General features: G+C 41.5%; 1 protein-coding gene across 2 annotated transcripts in view; it reads right to left on the bottom strand.

The window, feature by feature from the left end:
* The window catches only part of SLIT3 (slit guidance ligand 3), a 472,700-nt gene that overhangs the window by 178,162 nt on the left and 274,829 nt on the right, over positions 1-19,709 (bottom strand). For both annotated transcript variants that reach the window (XM_050312542.1, XM_050312543.1), the window contains 2 exons: positions 8,641-8,712; positions 3,456-3,619 (listed from right to left, as the gene is read on the bottom strand). In XM_050312542.1, coding sequence (XP_050168499.1) covers positions 3,456-3,619; positions 8,641-8,712 — 236 coding nt within the window. The remainder of the gene's footprint in view (positions 1-3,455; positions 3,620-8,640; positions 8,713-19,709) is intronic.

The raw sequence follows: 19,709 nt of genomic DNA, 5'->3' as shown, positions 1-19,709 counted from the left end.
AAAGCATATGAGAGGAAAATGAAATAAAATTACCATCATAAGGAGGTCAGAGGAGGACAAGAGACAGACAAATAGGCAGGGAGATGAAATGTGTTTGAGAGAGACAGAGAAGGAAAGGCCACTTGGACAGTGAAGCATCTGAGCATGGGAAGGAAGCTGGGTTTGATCCAGGCAAAGACTGGGAGACTCTAAGAGGGACTGAGCATAAGCCAGAACCCCCAGATGCTTCCCTGCTAGCTAATGGAACATAAAAATAAACAAGAACCCAAGATCAGAATACAGGTAGCATTTCAACTCATGCTAAGTCTTTACTTAGTGTACCATGTTCTCCTGTCACAGCAGTATGGCAGTGAATGGCACGGGAATGGTGGAGAGAGAAGAAATGCTGCCTAGGTGAAATATATCTGTGTGAAATACAGCCTGCTACCTATGCAAAATACACTTCTTGATCTCTGTGAAATACAGCCTGCTACCTGTGTGAAATACAGCATGTTATCTATATAAAACACAGCCTGCTACCTTCGTGCAGCACATCAGCAAGGGGCTCATCCTCTGGTGCCACACAATTTCCCCCTCTGCACACACTATCTTGTAGGACACTGTCTCACCAAATGCATCCCAGAGCTCAAAAACCAACTGTGCAGGAGGAAGAGTGTGTTTGGAGTTTTCCATGAGAACAGATGGCCTTAAAGGCAAAGGCCCAGGAAGGCTGCTCTGCCTGGGGTGGCTCTGGAGGAGGGACTCTCCAGTGAGGAGGGGACAGCTTGCTGGAGAAGCCAGCCAGCTCTGAGCCAAATGCTCATGGGCTTGAGCAAGTGAGTCCTGGAACAGCTCCTCTGCTGCTCACAGTTGGCCTACAAGGGCCATTTGAAACAGCACTTTTGTAATTTATGGGCATAAGCTGAATAACATTTTTGGGAGACTGACTCCCAGGTTACACAGGTATGACTCAGTTTACCCAGGTATATCTGCATATAACTCTGGCTTCAGCAACATTATCTTGAGATGCTTTGCTCCTAATGCTTATAAACATCACTGCACGGGACATGTCCAGAGCAATGTCGAGCATGTCGAGCAATCTGGGTTCCAGTTAATGGCACTTCTCTGCCATTGTTTCAGTTTTTCTTTTCCAGCTTGGTATGTAGCATTCAAAACCTGCTTCCACAAAAGTATTTCCCATAAAATTATAAAACACCACTATTTTTGCACAGGGCTCAAAGAATAAAGAGAAGTCAGTTTTGCAATGTTGTTTATCTTCTTTCCCCAAATCATGATTCTATTCTTGCTCCTTTGAAGCACCCAGAAGCACAGGTTTTGAACTGGAATGCTCTGATGAAGCCCATTTCACAGTGAAGGAAAAGCTGAGTTTCCTTTTCCTGTGATGACATTCCCGCTGTCATAAAAACAAAAGATAATATTCTGAGCTACTGTTCACTACTTTGTATTTCAGCTACTTCATAACTGTGATGCAAAGGTGGCTCTCACTGCCAGCTCCAGGCTAGTTACAGTGATTCATACAAGCTTAACTTCTATAAAATTCCTTTGCAGAAGGACAAGTTCAGTTCACTATTCACCATCTGTCCTAGTCTGACTTCATAGTCAAACATTAACAAATTATGCTGTAAAATTAGGAATAAGAACTGTAATAAGGAGAAGGGAAGATTTATATCCTCTTTAAACTAGCTGTCCATGTAGATTTTGTTGAACTAGCATGTACTAAGCTGAGTTTTCAGCTAAATCCTCCACTAAAATGAACTCTTCAAATGAATTTCTTTTTCAGTACATTTCATTTCATTTCCCAAATGAGAGTTACATGGATACAGTTGATGTACTGTCTCAATGAAAATTTCTTTCCTTGAATTTTCATTATTTTATATATTTTTGAAAGCAGGCAAATCTTGAGAGTACCCTTATATGGTTTTGATGCAATGGGCAACTGTTAAAACCCTTGTCTCTTTTGGAAGTCACAGTCTGCACAGAAACCCCCACTTAAATGGGTTCTGTTCATGTTACATTTCTCATTCAGCAATTATTATCTCTTCTCCTGATTTAAACAACTCATTTTCCCTCATTCACCATGTCATAAATCCAAATAGCTAAATTCACACCCTATCTAAAACTTCATTTCTTAAGGAAAAAAAAAAGCTGTGGTTACCTCTTTGGTAAAATTAGCTTCTGCTAATAGCTTAATTCATTTTCATTTATCCATTTCTTTTATCCTTCCTCTCCCAAGACTGTTAACATTTCTAAACTTTTCTTTTAGTTAAACTTTTGATGTAACTTATCAGATATTCTGGGCATCATCTCCACAACTGCATAGAAGCTGCTCAGCACTCTTGACTATCATGTCTCAAAGATCACTCGTGCACAGCTTCATTTTCCACGTGCCCATGACACTTCTGCAAACCTGGGCACAAATTCAACTGCAGTTAAGCAGGGTCAAACCATTCTTCTCCAAGTACAACCCTTTTTCTCTTTCTTTGTCACATGTAAATGAAACTACACAAAAAAGGTATTCCTAAAAACATTTCTACATAAGCAATTCTACTGTATTTCCATCAGCCAACCCATGTACCACTAGGATGGAGCTTTAGGGTTCACAGGCTGTGAGAGATGAAGAGAACCCAACAGCATAAGATTCAGTCTACCCATATTAGGACTCACATCAGCTTCATAACAAGCTCCCTGTGTTCCACTAGGCCTACAAAATTACCTCCAAGCCTATGGCTTTTATCTTTTTTCACAGCATACACACTGCCACAGCTCTCCTCCACCAGTTCCTTCCTATCAACCCAATTCAGACATTTCTCTTTTCCAATTCTTCTACTTCTTTCTTTTTCTTTCTTTTTCTTCTACTTTTAGGAAAATCTATTTGTATCACACAAGAGCCAAGTGCAGTTCTGGAGACTTGATGAATAGGCCCAGCACACAGACACATGGTTTGTGAGTTGCCATGTATCATCTGCCTCATTTATCAGTGTGGAAACTTGCAGAACAGCAAAGTGCATTGGCTCCCTAAGAATCCTGTTTCAGTCCCTGGGATAAAATCTGCTCCTCATGTTCTATTGTCCAATCATTTGTCAACACACTCAGATTTGCATTTTCTATTTCCTTTCTTTCTTTCTTTCCAGTCAGCTGTAGGGCTCTTCCCTTGAGAAACACCACATTTTCCACGCTTAATTGATTTCTTATGTTGATATCATTGGCAATGTTAAAGCAGAAAAAAAAAAATAATGTGAGAAGTGAAATGTTAACTGGAATCCAATAATTCTTCCAAAGTTGAAAAAAAAACGTAACAACTTGATCTGCTCCCATGCATTTTAACAGTGATAAAACCAGGATGGCTACAGGATGGCACCCGAACACAACACGGTCGTTTTCCACTCGCTGTTTTTTACGTGAATAGCGATATAAACCCATCAGCTGATAGAGAAACGAGTAATTGGTGTCATTACCAGAGCAGACAAAGTCCTTCTTCTGCACTTCTGCCACCAGGAAGCCCCTGAGGCTGACGGGGGCCAGGCAGAAGGTGAACTGGCCGATGGTGCGGCGCTGCCTCAGCCAGTCCGACAGCCAGGCCAGGTGACAGTCACAGTGCAGGAAGTTGGAGTGGAGCCGCCTGCAAAAGACACAAAAACCTTCAGTTATTGGCAGTTTTTTTAAAACATAAGCCACAAACAGAGCAATCAAGTACAAGTCTGCCAGGCTCTTCACTGCAGTTTCAGTAGGATCGTTGCAGGTTCTTGCTTGCAGCTGAGTCAGGGCTTGACTGTCCATGCTGCCCTGTAACACACCCGAGGGAACGGCCTGAAGCTGTGCCAGGGGAGGTGTAGGTTGGATATTAGAAAAAGGTTCTTCCCCTAGAGGGTGTTTGGGCACTGAACAAGCTACCCAGGGCAGTGGGCACAGCACCAAGGCTGCCAGAGCTCAAGGAGCATTTGGATGATACTGTCAGGCACAAGGTGTGACTCTTGGCGATGGTCCTGTGCAGGGCCAGGAGTTGGACTCAATAATCCTTTTGGTCCCTTCCAGCTCGGCATATTCTGTGATTCTGTGACACAAAGGCCACATATAAATTAGTGCTATTATTTATAAGGGCTTGGAAAAATGAAGTTCAATAATGACCCATCTACAGCTGGTCATTCCAGAGACAAGAATGTGCAGAGTTCAAGATTGTGCTAAGTAAACACTTTGCCTGTGATTTTATATCACAAAGAATTGCATGAATGTGATATCTTTGAGTCAATTCAAAGAGTGGCTTGCCTAAACATGAGGACCAGGCTGAGAAACAGGCTGATGGGTGACTCCTCCCTCTTCTGCCTTCTTTGGGGAGATGGGAAGAGAGGGAAGAGAGAAGCCCCTCCACATCAGAGTCTATTGACACCTTTTGTGTTGCCTGTACAAATTCATCAATGCTCTTTTTACTGTGGTAATTTAATGCAAATATGCAGGACCTAGACAGGAATTTTTAACTCATGTAGGATCTATCCATGCAGCTCCCTGTCCAGCCTGCTCCATGCCTGGCACCAGGGATTTGCAGAAGCATTATCACACTGTGGGGAGAAGCACAATGATGATGTGTTCAGGGAGCAAATCTGGCAATTTTAATAGCTACCAAACTTTAGGTCAAAACAAAAGCCCAGGACACTAATTATTTCATTCTCATAATGAGTCATAGATTTGCAGTGTTACACCAAATGAAATGATAAAAAGCCAGATTGAAAATCCTGTCAGAAATGGTTAGACAAAGCATTATTCACTAATGTTGCAGGCACACAATTGGTGTGCACCGGATTTAGCCTTGTCCATCCTCCAAATAAATTAACTGTCTGCCTGGGAGCTGTTTGTACTGCACAGCAGCAGCACAGCTCAGCAGTGGCGCCCGGGCTGACAGTCCCCAGATTTGTATGTCTGGGGTGGGCAGGCATGGTAAAAAAAAAAAAAATCCCACAAATCTGGAACTGAGAGTTTATCCTGTAGAGATGGAAGGCACTGCTCTCCTGGGAGCACTGTAACATGTAATTGTTCTAGAAGGATGGCTACAAGACCTTGAGTTTAGGGACTGTGAAGCTATTTAAGTGAAGCTGCAGTAAGTTGGATTTCTAATAAAATGTTTTGTTAATATGAACCGTTAACCTGCCTTTTTGTTGAAGGGAAGAATAAATAAATACATAAATATCATTTAGCCAGAAATAACCCTAAGTAAGACTTTGTTCTAACTTTGAGAGAGTCTGCATTTCATGTAAATCCTCAAGGTCTCATCCTTCCCACAGCAGTCAACAATGATAGTCAGGAACTGGAACTGAGTTCATCCCATGCCATTCCCTGCATCCCCTGCATAGGAACGTAAAGCAGGCAGGAATAATAAATTTCACAAAAAGGGGCAGTTTTCCAGTTCTGTGAGTTGCTTTTTTCCCCTCACTAAATTGATAAAGATGGGCCCTGGGGTTTCCTGTTTCAGTAGAGCAAACCACCACTGCCTTGCCTCAGCAGAGCCCTTCTTGTAATTGCTCAAGTTTTTTTACAGAGATACGATTTTCTTTGAGAAGAGACCACTTGGAAATCCTATCAATCTTTACAAAGAAGCCCATTAGAATATATTTTTGATAATTATATTAATGAATACAGCCACTAAAAGACTTCTCACAGTACTTCAAAAGCATTACACACCAATTCCCTGTGAACATGAAAGGCACTGAAGTGATTTTGCACATTTTCAGTTTACCTTCAAATAAAAAAATTAAAAGAAATTATGCAATTACCTGTCTCAGCAGTCACTCACACATGCAGAGACAACAGCACATTTACCATTAAGCAAATAGATACAGGGGACATGCTTTACCATAAATAAAGCTGTTTCAAGCAAAGGAAAGCAGATCAATAAAAACTAATTCCTGTCACTTCCAATCAAGGCTAAAAGATCAATGAAACTTAACAGCAGAAACGACAGTTAAGTAAAAAAGGTTAGCACAGAAGAGCTGATTTTAGTAAAGAGTTCTTCAGGTGCTTCAAAATTTCTTGGCACTTTTCTCAGGGTTTTTTTTTTCATTCTTTCCCCTCAGAGGTCATGCTGAAGGTGAATATACCTTTTATTTTTTCCTTCTCAGCTCTAAAATGAGTAGCTTGTTTTGAGAGCCACGAAGAAAAAGCTATTTATCCACAGAACCATCACAGCAGATGTAGCTGCTACAGATGCAGCCTCAAATGTCCTGCTAATGGATCTCACTAGAGTGTAAAAGGGACACACAGGGAAAATATCCACAGCCCCTGGGCCTCAGCTGAGGGATAAAGGGCTCATCCCTTCTTAAGTAACATTCAGAGCAGGGATTTCCTACAAGGGAAAAAAAAAGCACACCTAAGTGTGAAGCTCTTTGAGAAGGTGTGCAGGCTGATGATGTTCTTGAAGAAAAGAGTACAGTCATCAAACTGTAGCGAGCATCATTCAAGATCCATTTGGACTGAATTTGCATCAACAGCCAACAGATTAAATGGTAAATTTATTTCAGCTGTTACACCTCAGACAGCTTTCTCCTTTCTTCACTGAGGTTGTATATTAACTCAGGAGAAACAGGCTATCAAGTGTGATAAAGCTCAGGAAACCACAGAGAATATTAACATTAACATTTCCCCCAAATAATATCCTTATATAAACGTTTTACAGAGGTGAACAAAAACTGATGTTTTACATATGCTCAGCTGTGTGTTAGTTACTAGGGCAGAGCTATCCATTGACTTAAAACTTGGTTAAATCAAAATTATATTAACCTGAACAGGTAATAGCCTGAACAGAAGATATTCAGAGAATATCAAGTAATATGTAGTGATGAAAACTTATTTTGTTAATAACTATAATTGATAAAGCATTAATTGGGAAAAGTGCTAAGATGACTTGGGGTAGAGGAAGAATTTTTAATATGTAGGAGCAGCAGAAAAAATTATGAAATGTTATTCGATTCCAGGATTTATCTTCTATTAATTGCTATTTTGGTGACTTTTCTGCCTCTGTTGAAACAGATAGAATGCCCAAAACATTTTACTATATTTCCATCTGTTTATACAGGACTTTTCAATTCATACATTGATCTGCAAAGGGTACTGTGTGTTACTTGGCAATCTTTGGAGACTGAAACACGTCCCTTGATATTGATGAAACTACCTTGAAAGAACATAAGGTGAAGGAATACAAATGCAAGTTTGCTAAAATTGCCCTTTTAGCCATAGACCCTAAATTAAATTCCCAGCAAATCCTTTTAGAGTGGGTCAGCATTCATGTTGTATAAAACGTGGCTCTCAGAATTCAATATAAAAGCTTCCCTTTATAAATCCTATTTATGACTTCCTTCCCTTTTTTTTTTTTTCTTTTCTTTTTCTTTTTCCTCCCCTTAATTACAGCAGAGGGGGATTAGTCAGTGTAAGTCTCCAGGGAGCTCTAGACAAAGCCATCTCTGAAATTAAACTAAGAGGAAAATGGCAGAAGGCACCGAGCTCTGCTGACAGGCAAGGGTGGCTAATCTGGAAAAGCCAGGTAAATTTTCTGGAGCAGTGTGACTGAGTAAGAAAAGGCAAAACTCCGGGAACCTCAACTCGACACCTTTATCTTCTTTATCCGTTCTCTTCTAAAAGACAAACATTGCCATTTAAATACATACTATTTAGATTTAATAATGCCATCATTTAATGAAGAATGGAAATTTAAGTCAGGGGTTATCTTGCACAGATTGACATAAGTAAGGGCCGTTTTTCTTCAGTTCTGTTAATTTATTTAATATGATTTTACACAGGCACATGCAGCATCCTTGAAGCATTTCATTTTTTTCAGTGGCACAGAATATTTTCAGGCTAGCTACTATTTGCCTTTCTTTGCCTTTGGAGCTAAACACATCTTTGTTGAGTTGGAGATTTTGGAGGAAAACCAGATGCTTTGTTTAAACATGACTTTTACTGAAGATGTGTCTTGCCTAAAGCAATTTAAAGGAATAAGGTACTTAAGGAAAATGGTTTTGGTAGACTATGGCTAAATTATACAAATGCTCAGTCTAATTTCACATCTTTGTATTTTGGACTACTAAAGATTAAAGCTTTTACAGTGCAATGGCATCCAGCTAAAAAAGAACATAGATTTTATGTAAGAAAAGCTTTTATTAAAAAATGCATCAGAATCAGTGACTTTTTTTTTTCAGAGAGTATCTGGAAAAGAGACTTTTTCAAGTTCTTTAAAAATGTCCTGTTTCACCAATTAGTATTCTGAATTTGAAAAGAATGACTAGGATATTAACAAAATTTAATAATTTGATCTATCTGAGCAGTTTTTATGATCTTGTTGATGTTCCAGCTTGGAAAACATTTCACATTATGGATTTTCCCATGGTAAATAAAAAAACCAAACCTGCCAGTTTCATTTCTGGGTAAATTGAAATTCTTGATAAAACTGTATTTTAATTCTGGATAAATCCTGTACAATGCCTGTCAGGGCCCTGAGGGCACCAAGCACCTTCACACCCCTGCCTGGACTCCACAGCTCTGCAGCCACCCAGGTCTCCAAGGCAGCCTGAGAGACTGAAATGAGATTATCATACAACAAAGAGCCAAAGAGTTGGTTTACACCAGCATTATGTTATAATATTGGAAGATATTACTCACAGAGTCCTGATCTTTGGCATGTGATTGAAACTGGTAACAGGAATGCGGGTGATGTTGTTGTTGTTGAGGGTACTGTCAAGAGAAAAAAAAATAGAGAGAAAAGAGAATAATAGGTTGGTTAATTATTTACATTTCTTCACCAACACACTATTTACAGATACAGACTGTTAAAATCCTTGGTAATAAATCTGCCCCGATACCTCTGACAATTTGTGACATACCATGAAAGATATTATTAGGGGAAAACAACCAACAGCAGCATGAGAATGGCTGATGGTTAGTGTTTACCATGCTGGAGTAACCAGGAGTGCAGGAGATGTTTTTATTGACTGCTGGAACAGCCCCAGACTCGGTCGGTTAAGCTGCCACTTTGCTTGAAAACCTGGTGCAACTTGAGTGGAGGGACATCAGGCTGGGACCCAGCAGCGTGAAAGCTTTGCACTTACAGGGCTCATCTCACAAAAAGAGAGCTGTTGGCTCTCACAGCCTTGTTAACACAGCCTGCTGACATGGACAGACAGCTCAAATTGCTCTTCGGAAACAAAAGGACGGATGGGCTCCCTTTCCTCGGCTTCCTTATGAAAAAATATATGGGTAGTGGAAGGGGCTGCAATAAAACATGTCATGACCCAAGCATGTAAGGATGGCTGCTGCTCTATCAGCTGAGCCTAAAGAGAAAATAATCTCTGCTGCTGGGAGGGACCCCCTTAGAGCTTCTTATGGAAAATGAACTGGCTCGATTGCCATCAGCTGAGTGTGCTGCTCCCATTTACAGGGCTCCTAATTATATCAATGACTCTCTAGCAAATTAGAAGCTATAAAGTTTATCAAGATGGCACAGGAAATGGAAAGCACTCCAACAGGGCGTAATTGCCACGCTGCAAGTGCACCAAACCTGCAAATGCCGTAGGCTGGTTTGTCGTGAGAATGGATGGATCTGGTGGCGACTCCGCGTCCCAGCGTGGCCAGTCCTGCCACTGCCTATTTGAAACGTGTGGGGCCCACAGCACCAGGGCATGGAGCAACCTCTGCTTTCTACAAGGGGCACAGCACTCCACAGGGTCACCTTGGTAGAAGACACTATGATTATGGTGTATGTTTATCTATGTGCTGAAGAAAATACCTGCTGAAGCAACCTAAAGGCATGTTCTCCTTCCCTGAACTATTTACTTATTCCTATTTACATAGGATATTTAATCAAAAGCTCTAGGAGAGTATTACAGAAGTTAACCAGCCCTCTTGGTCATCTGCCAATTTAAAAACATTTTTTACAATTCTGCCTAGAAATCCCTTGGCAGAGCCACCGTCTACATCAGCAGATTAAAGCTAATTAGATTATATCCTATTAAGACTGGTTTTTGGGCACACAGAAAGACACACAGGCATATCAGCAAAGCCAGGAGGTTGCAGGGTACCCCAGCTCTGCACAGGAGCTCAGGAGAGGGGTGTGAGCAGCTGTGACACTGCCAGCACTGTGCTTGTGCTGCTGCTGCTGCTGCACTGCATCCCAGCAGGAAAGCACTCAACCACTTTGTTAGCAGGATCAGAGCTGGTATTCCAGATGGATACACTGGCAATCTGGAGCCAGCATGGGGGCTGACGTACCCATGACAGCAAACTGCACCAACAGAGCAAAATTCCCCTTCCTTTCCAAATCTGTGAGCACAGGGAGTTAAGTCAGTAAAAGCAGAGTCTTGTAAATCTGGGATCTGCATGTGAGATCTGCTGCCAGAGATCTGTGTCAGTCGAGTCCCACACATTCACACACCAGGCTGATAAGAGCTGCAGGTCTGAGCACAGCAAGGCTTATAGTATAACATGTAGTATTCATTCCAGACCCTCTGGAAAACTGGGGCTATCAGAGATCAGGCAAGAAATGCGTAGATAAGTATTGGGATCACTGCGTGTACAAACTACCGGGTTTGTGTACTCACTTCCTCAACATGCAAGGAGTCAACCACAGCCTATTAAAAATTTACTGGCCAAGATGAAGAGGGAAACACTGTCAACCTGAGCAGTAAAGCTGCAAGCAAGCTCTCACATCCATCAGCCCTGTCTGCATCCCAGTCTGCACATCCTGCTGTGCCGTGGCTGCAGTGCTGGCAGCGACACAGGCAGTACCAATGGACATCTGCAGGGCTGGGAGCTCTGCCTGGGAACTCCTGCTCATCTCATGATGACAACACACATGTCCCACTGTGGCGGATTTTATGGTGCAAAATGAACCTCTGGGCCGTACCATTGCTACTGCTCAACTGCCTTATTTACCCAGTGATGCAACCACAGTCCTGTGTGGCCAGGGAGCCAAAACAAGCCTGTACAACAATTTCAGAAAGTGAACAAACCCATTAAGAGCGCATAAATATTTACATCAACACACCCACCCCTCCGGATCCCTATTTATTTGCTTTTTGGGAAGTTCAAATAGGGCTCACAAATGGAATTTATAATTGCACCACCTTTTTTTTTTTTTTCTTCATTAAGCATAAAAATATAATTCTGAGGCAAACTTCTGCCTCAGTTGCCTGTTACATTAAAACGAGCTATGAAGTCAGATGGAAGAACTTAGGTATAGAGTGATAAATGAAAAACACATGTAAAGTCAGCTCACAAAAATCAAATCCCATCCATAGCTGATGTCTGAATAGGTCACACATGGTGCCACAGGAGTCAGTGGAGGCCACAGGAATTCAAGAGAGGTTTTCTATTGATTTCAAAGGGACGTGGATTGGATTCAGGCAGAATAGGCTGTGACAGTGAGCTTCCTTCTGCAGAGAACACATCCCTGGCTCCCAGTGCAATTCTTCTTGTGGATGCAGAAAGGTCACCCTTTACTGTCTGACTCGATGATTCAAAAGTATTTTTAAATTTCTTAAAAAATTCCATTTAACAGTCAGAGCATTATTCCAATCACAGAGTATTTCTGCTCACAAGACACCAAATGAGAGCAGCTCAGGTTTTCCAAAGGTTTCAAATATTTGCTTATTTTTAAATAAGCAACATTTTCCCATAGTTCATCAACAAATATACAACCCTCCTTCTAAGAATCCTAAGTCAGTGCTGAATTAATATACTCCTTAAACACAAATTTCAGGGATAACTCTAGCAGACAGCTATTGCACAGATGACTTAGTAGCACACTATTTCATTGATATTTAAATGTTAACCATAATGAAGGCAATAAAACATCTATGATAACAGCAATTATTTCAGAACAAAGGAGGCCAAACACTGCAAAGGGCACTAATTGCCAGTGAACTGCCTGCACTACAGCCCAGCTGGAGCTGCAGGAATTTACCCCTGCAGAGCACGCAGCTCCCACGCAGTGGGAACTCATTGGCTCTGGAATGGCAACGTGCTCAGGTAGAGGTGTGCTCCAGAGATATTCTGCAAAGCTTTCCATCATGCCTTCCCAGCAAGGATTTTTTAAGGGATGTGTCCTGATAAGGGTGAGTACACAGTACAGCAGCATTTTAGTACGTGAAGGGAAAAATACACTCTGCTCCTGTCATCTGCTAGCTGCTCCAAGGCCCCAGCCTCATCTTGATCCACCTAAGGTTCAGAGCTACAGGGATGCACAAACACCAGGAAGCTGGGAGAAGGAGAAAACTTCCAGAATCTTTTGACTCCTCCAACATCATATGGAGAAAATTATATTCTGCTGAGTTCTCGCCAGCCTTATACCTCCTGTCTCTTCCAGAACCCTTGTCCCTTGAAAAAGCACTATCCTCTCTCTCATTTAGAAGTCCTCTCCCTGCAAACTATTCACATCCAAAATGCTGAATCAGGAAACTGAGGTTACAGACAATATTATTTATGCCAGCCAACTTCCCACCTTGGGCCGTGATCCTTGTCAGATCTTGCCAGCTCAGCAGGAGCAGGACTGCAGCAGAGCCGAGGATCCTCCAAGGACTACTTGGAAGATGCATAAACGTGAGATCAGCAATCTCTGAGGTGGTACATCCTCCACCACTGTGAGCTGTCACAGTCCCACTGACTCCAATTTACAGCCCCAGAGGAACTGCTCTCCTCGCTCACTCCTCTGCCTGTTGTCCAAACTGGTTAGAGCCACGTGTGGAGCTGCTTTCCTCCTTCTGAAGAATAAAGCTGATTTATAGCCCCTACTAATCAGAACTTCTCTACAGGAAAGAATGCTCACTCTGCAATCCTGTCATGATTTGAAAACAATTACTTATCTTCTTCCTCAAACTTTTGGTGCACATTTTTCTTCTGCTCTGGCTTGCTCCAAATTCATGTACGCCACTGTATTTCCCTGACAAAGAGGTCTTAATTACAGACTCAGTGTAATGACATTAAAATCATTAACGTGTAGAAATGACTGTCATGTCTGTGCTTTTAGATAATATTTATGCATTATTCTTCACATCTTTCTCCACCCTGTGGTACAGGAATACAAGTGTTCAGGACCAGATGAGAATTAGAAAAAAATTATACTCCTAATGCTAGAAGAAATCACAAAACTTCTATGTAAGAGAACCTGGGGGGGAAAAAGTATACATACATAAATTTTGAATCCTACTAATATTACAGTATTTGACTTTAAAAACGTAATACTTTACTTTTAAAATAAAGTATTTTATTTTAAAAACTCAGGAACTCTAAACATCCTTTCATGTCCCTCGGACTAATTCAGAGGTCAACAGTCAACCATCAATTCTGTAAATCACAGAGTACACAGAGATTTTGTTTCTATTACTTGGACTTCAATTAATGTGATTAAGAGCATAAAATAAATACCAAAATGTCTGTCAACTTTTCCATTTGAAATACTACTTTCAGTATAATACATCTGCGTGCTATATTCCAGTTTAGTAGACATGAACAAAAAGGATATTCTGGCAATGATGTCAGAAAAAGTTACACAATTTAACAGAATTATCTAAAATATTCTGTAAAATAGTGACTGTCTAATTGTTTTCTAGTCACACTTCAAGTGGGAAAATCTAGGGGGGGGGGGGTTGGATATTTTGTTAAACACACCACACTGTTAGCTGACAAAACCACCTGGTACATCCCATCTAAAAACAAAAAGTTACAGTATCCTAGTTTTTCATGGCAAAAAGGAAAAACTACTATGCAGATGTCCATTTCTGTGAGTACAAGGCATTTTCATAATGTACCCAGATCACCAGTTGTGCATCAGTACAGCACCATACCCGCAGTGATGCTTCTCGCTTACGGTCTGAAAAGATTCCAGCGGAAGGGGCAGGGGGACCTGTCAGATGCTGAAGATATTCCTTGTTACTTGACGGTAACAGAGACTGATTTTCTTTCCCATTCCATTTCTGCAGCTGATTAGCAAAGCAGCTAATCAAATTGAGAAATCTTAATTCAAATTTAATTCAAATTGAGAACACACTTTTCCCTGAGCCTTAAGAAGCATCTCCCATGGTTACTGGAGGCCTGCTGTGCTGGTCATTCAGCTCGGTGATCCACGCCACGCTGCGTTCGTGTCACATTTGGCTGACCACGGGACACTGCAGCATTTGCAAAATTCTCAGTTAGAAGGAAATATTCAGACTCATTTACTGATAGGTAAACGGGGAGAAAGATCTGCAAAGGCACCAGCTCATAGACTAGATTTCTGGGTTTGAATGCCCTTTATGTTTGGGCACTGTAGATTCTTTACCGGTTTCTAACACATGGGATTTGACAGCAGGAATCCTGCAAACACCAACCCTCCTTTGGCAGAGCACGTTTCCAAGTGTCTGTGGGCTTCAACCTAAGTTAAACAGTGATGCCCAGTTCCTTTTTCCTGCTCAAAACTCCCTCAGCACACTGTGGAAAGGAGAAGGTGCTGAGTTACCTTTATCTGTGATAAACCTGTGTTTTGAAAGTGAGACACTGAAATGGAGCAGCAAAGCAAAGGGACGGGGCTGGTGGGGCACAGCAGTGCCAGGCACTGCAGCACTAACAACTGACATTTCCTTCTGTCTCCTCCAATTACACCACTGCTTTATCACGGGGTGCTCGGTGGCTGGGTGTGTAATCCCCGTGTTGTGTGTCCATAACACCATGTAATTGGGCCTAATGCAAGATTATTATCTGTGTGCATGCAATGGAGAGCCACAAACGGTGTGTCTGCAGCCTTGTAACGTTCCCAGGAGTGAATTACTGTCAGACTCCCCGATTACTGCTTCTCCCACAACTGCCTGGTTTCCAGGCTCCCGTCCCCAGTGCAACCATACATCCAGTAAATGAGAACAGGAAATTTATTCAGACTTAACCAAGGCATCTCCAAGCGTAATTAAGCCTCTCACGTAAATAGTTTTCTTGGTAATGTTATTTCTACTCAGAAGTGGGTGAACTGATGCAAAAATAGGCTGAACAGTCCACCCCAAGTTGCCAGTGGAGCTCAGAAGGCAACACTAGTCTGTCCCTGGCAGTCCCAGAAACACAACTTCTCCAAGACCCCAAAGCTTTAGGCCATGTATGTCGTGTTGGTAAATAAAAATACGTGAAGGAATCTTTTCACAGTTGTAGATGTAGGCTGAGACTGTGGAGCCTCTGCAAGATTAGACATCACCATCAGTATCTGTAAAGGAGGATCTAAGGGTCTGTCTGAAATACTGGAGATGAAACAAACTTGGGTGACTGCATCTGCAGCAAAATTTAACACTAACAGTGACAGTACCTTAGATCTCTGTGTTAGCACGTCCACGGAATTTGCTTTTAAGCCTCCCTTCAACTACATAAAAAGCCACTGTGAAGGGAAAAGACATTCTCTGGTTTTTGTATTCAAACAAGGGTTAAGCAAAGTAACAGGTTTCAATTTCAGAACTGCGAATTTTCATTAGATATAGGGGAAATATTTCTTACAAAAAGAACAGGAAAAATACAGAAAGGAGCTGTACAGTCATCAGCAGGTGAAACCTGTAATAAAAGACTAAATGAATTCCTGTCAGGCATGGCACGAGATTTGATGGGCCCAGAGCAGGACAGCAGATGACAACTTCAAACCCCTTCCAGCCCTTACATACCATCCAATATAACTAACAGCAGCAAGTCCAAAAAGGGAATCTAAATCTATATTTAGTAATAAAACCAAGACTTGAATTTTATACGTTGCCATAATTAATGTTGGTAATTAACTTTCAGATTGCAGGGCAAAAAGGAGCTATATTTCCAATAGCTGTAAAGAGCTATTTTTCACGTAGGTCAGGAGGAATTTGCATTTAATTAAATATTTACTCCTTCTTTTGGGCTCTGATAAAAAGCAAAATGGCTTTGGCACTCTATCCCTCAGCATTGAGTACAGTAACCCTCGACTTTCAAGGCATCCAAGCTTTGCTCATTAGGAAACGTCCAAAAACCCAACTGGGTCTCTTCAGAGTTCTGGGGAGTCCTGAGTGCCTCTTGTACTCGAGCCTTTGATCTCCCCACAGACTGTTTAAGTTAAAGCCCACAACTACCATGTGGGCAGATAATGAAAGCAACTGATGCTGCACTGATTAATCCGTTACTCTCGACTGTTAGAAAACATAATGATCTCACAAGGGGCCTTATTCACTGACATACAGCAGCAGAGCTCTGATCTGACACCTCAAATTAGCAGCAAAAGCAATAACAGCTGGGGTTTTGTCTCAATATTTGTACCCAACTCTAAAATGAGTTGGCACTGTCTAAGTGCTATTTTTAAACACAATGTTAGCCCAGGCAAATAACGTTCTAAATAGTCTCCAGGTGACAAGCAAAATCCACTGAAATAAAAATAACTAGTTGCCAATTTGTGGTTTCTGTTCTAGTATGAGTCTTTTGACAATGTGTTCACAAGTGTTCTCATCACAGCAAGGTGAGAGGCTCTAGCATTGTTAACTTGGGAAGCAGACATCAGAAATATGACTATCTCAAGGACACAGAGGAAAGAAAATGTTCCTTTTAGAGATGTATGGAAGAAATAAAATAAATAAGCTTAGCATGGAATTATGCACAAAACTGCCAGCAGTGTTTACCGCTACAATTGCCCAGTTCTTCCCATTCTGTGGCTAATTTTAATTTGCATATAACTGTCAGATTTTAACTATTTAAGCCTATTATAAAGGCCAGATGTTTATGGCAGATTTTTTTTCCCCTTGAAGGCGTGAGTTTACTTTCAAAAACATCAGGCTTTTGGGGAAACTCAGTTATTATAATAACAAATTCTTTGCTTAAAATGCCTGGTTTTTTCACCTGGCAAGAGTCAGAACGATCACATTTGCCCACAGTGATAACTTTAGGGTATATTAACTGTAATTACTGAATTAACTCGTCTTAGAGTCTGGTTGTGCCTTGGTTGGAATCTCTGGGACTGGTGAACTCAGGAGCTGAAGCTCAGAGCACGGGAGAGGGAAAGGGAGGAATTTTAGCTATGAAAATGTTGGGTAAACTATGTGGCTAAAGAGACTGGGACTAGGAATCAGCATAAATAGGTAAAAGAGACCAGAAAAAAATCATACTGGCCTGCACAATTAAAAGGTTTTATTGTTGTATCTACACAAGCAGGAGCAAAATTAAGGATTCTGGTGACTTATGGCCAAACTTCCAGTGTTACCTTTAGCCCTGCATTTATGATGGATGTGCATCTATAAATATCATTATGCCTGAATTTCCAAGAGAAGAGAGAGAAGAAAGAGGAGAGGGAGAAGAGGGAGAAGAGGGAGGAGAGGGAGGAGAGGGAGGAGAGGGAGGAGAGGGAGGAGAGGGAGGAGAGGGAGGAGAGGGAGGAGAGGGAGGAGAGGGAGGAGAGGGAGGAGAGGGAGGAGAGGGAGGAGAGGGAGAAGAGGGAGAAGAGGGAGAAAGAAGAGGGAGAAAGAAGAGGGAGAAAGAAGAGGGAGAAAGAAGAGGGAGAAAGAAGAGGGAGAAGAGGGAGGAGAAGAGTAAAATAAAATATAATAAAGGTTATATAGAGAAAGAAGGTACAAAATTCATTGAGGTTGAGTACTATGTTAGATGTTCTTACATGAAATGTCTCACTGCTTCCCCTTAAGGATGTTGCTTTTTCTGCATACAGAAAGATATAGCTATTTTCCCCCCCAATCAAATCACCTCTATTAGCTGTATAAAATACAGGTAACCAGTTGCATCCCCCAATTCTTTCTAACATCTCTGCCCAGGGAGAGTTGAAAAAGCTTTTTTTTTTGAGAAATTTCAATCAGCTTTTCAATCTTTTACATGGCACTTCAATTCTAGGCAGAAAATACAAACTGAATTCAGTTTGAATGGAAATACAAAAGCATTGGTGCAAAGACAACAGAATGCAGGCTGAAATTATTCTGCCACTACTTTATTTTTGAATTAAGGATTCTCCAATGAGTTATTCTTCTAAACTCAAAAATGGCAAATGAATGGTTGTCAGGTTTTTTGGGTTATTTCTTTTTAATCAAGAAAATTTCTCAAGTCTTTGTCCAAAGGCTCCACGTTTTTCAGTACCCTGTACTGGGAATGCCTGCTGTGGCTCTAAATCCCAATTACATCCAGAATTTTTACTTGGACTCAGAGAAAGAGAAGTATTTCTGCAAACACTGTATAAACATTTTGCATCATCAGTGTAGTTTTGATGTTTCTCTACGGTACCAAATTTCAGGGCTGACATTATTGCCTAGAACCACTGGGAATGAGTCCAATTGTCATAATACCCAGACCAGTGTCTGCTGGAGGCAGAGCAAATCCCATTGCTGATTTCAGCAGGGAGTGAATCTAGTCACTGCAATCTATTTATTTAGGCATAGAGTTTCACAGGAGCCACGGCAATCAAAAATATAATTGTATTCCATTCCAATTACCCAAAATTTTTTCTTGTAGATTCATTTGAAAACCTCTTGTGCCATGAATTAATATAATTAAACTTAAAATAAATACAATTATTTTACTTTACTATAAATTCATTGTTAAGTAGATATGTGGTTTTTTGGTGGTTTTTTTAGGCTATAGAGAGATGTCTCATACTAAACGTGACTCTTGGTGTTGCCCAACTGCATGCACGTCAGGTACTGTTGTTTATGGATTCTGTGCTACTCCTGACAAAATCAATGGAAACTGGACTGGGTTCTCAATGAATACAGAGGTCTGAAACCCTACTAGACTGCATTTATGGAAAAGATGAAAAAGAATCAACAAGATGGAGTCAGATTATACAAACATTAAGTTAGATGCATCGGTTCTTCAGCAAAATAAAACAATTTCTCAGGTCCCTGCCTGAAGAGTTGTTTCAGTTTAGCTCTTTCTGAAGCTGAAGAAACCTTATAAACATAATCCAATTCAAACTAACACGGTTCAACTCCATAATTTGAAAGGAGCAAGCAATTTCAGTCATTTGTTCAGGCTGAAGGCATTTAATGATGGAGATTTCCAGGCTAAAAGGTTTCAGCATTCAGTCAGCTGAGTGCTGCAGTTTTCTTACAGGACTCCACCAAAAGAAATTCTAAAGAAACTGATTAAATTTGATCAGAAACGAACAGTGCCATTCTTCCAAACAGTGTTTTACTTTGTCCCACCCTGAGTACACTGCAACCTTAATGCTCCAGCCTTACAGTGAAAGCCTCTGTCCTGACAGCCTCCCCCTCCATGATAACTGCAGCCCTTTCATGCTGGTCCGTGTCACACCCCACGGACACAAAAGCCATTCCAAGTGGCACACAGAAATTAGTTGTCTTTTCCAAGCTGGAAAAAGTGACAAAAATGGTCTTCTGCATGGAAGGGGCTGTGTGACAACACTGGGTCTCCTTGGGTTGGTCGCTGGGGCAGCCTGTGGCCACCTCAGCTGCTGCCGCAATGCGGCACCGCCCGCGGGACTGCGGGTGCTGCAGGTCCAGGGCTGGCCACTGGGAACAAAGAGGGACGAGCCACCAGCCCCACACGTGACAGGTACATGCACACACAGCAAATGACACGGCACTGGTGGCAGTTTAGACTGAATATCAGTGAAAAGGTTTTCCCAATGCCGTGCACGAGGCAGGCGATGGGAATTCACGGGGCCGACAGAACCTCAGAGCTGCATTTTCCTCCAACAGCAGAACTACCAGGTCCTGCAGGCAAAATAACGCCCCTTATTCCTCTGGTCAGAGTAGCTG

This window comes from Myiozetetes cayanensis, unplaced genomic scaffold (assembly GCF_022539395.1).
Source record: "Myiozetetes cayanensis isolate MyiCay16 unplaced genomic scaffold, myiCay2020 scf17, whole genome shotgun sequence".
Taxonomy (NCBI): Eukaryota; Metazoa; Chordata; class Aves; order Passeriformes; family Tyrannidae; genus Myiozetetes; species Myiozetetes cayanensis.
Note: the sequence above shows the minus strand (reverse complement) of the source record. Positions and strands in the feature narration are given on the sequence as shown.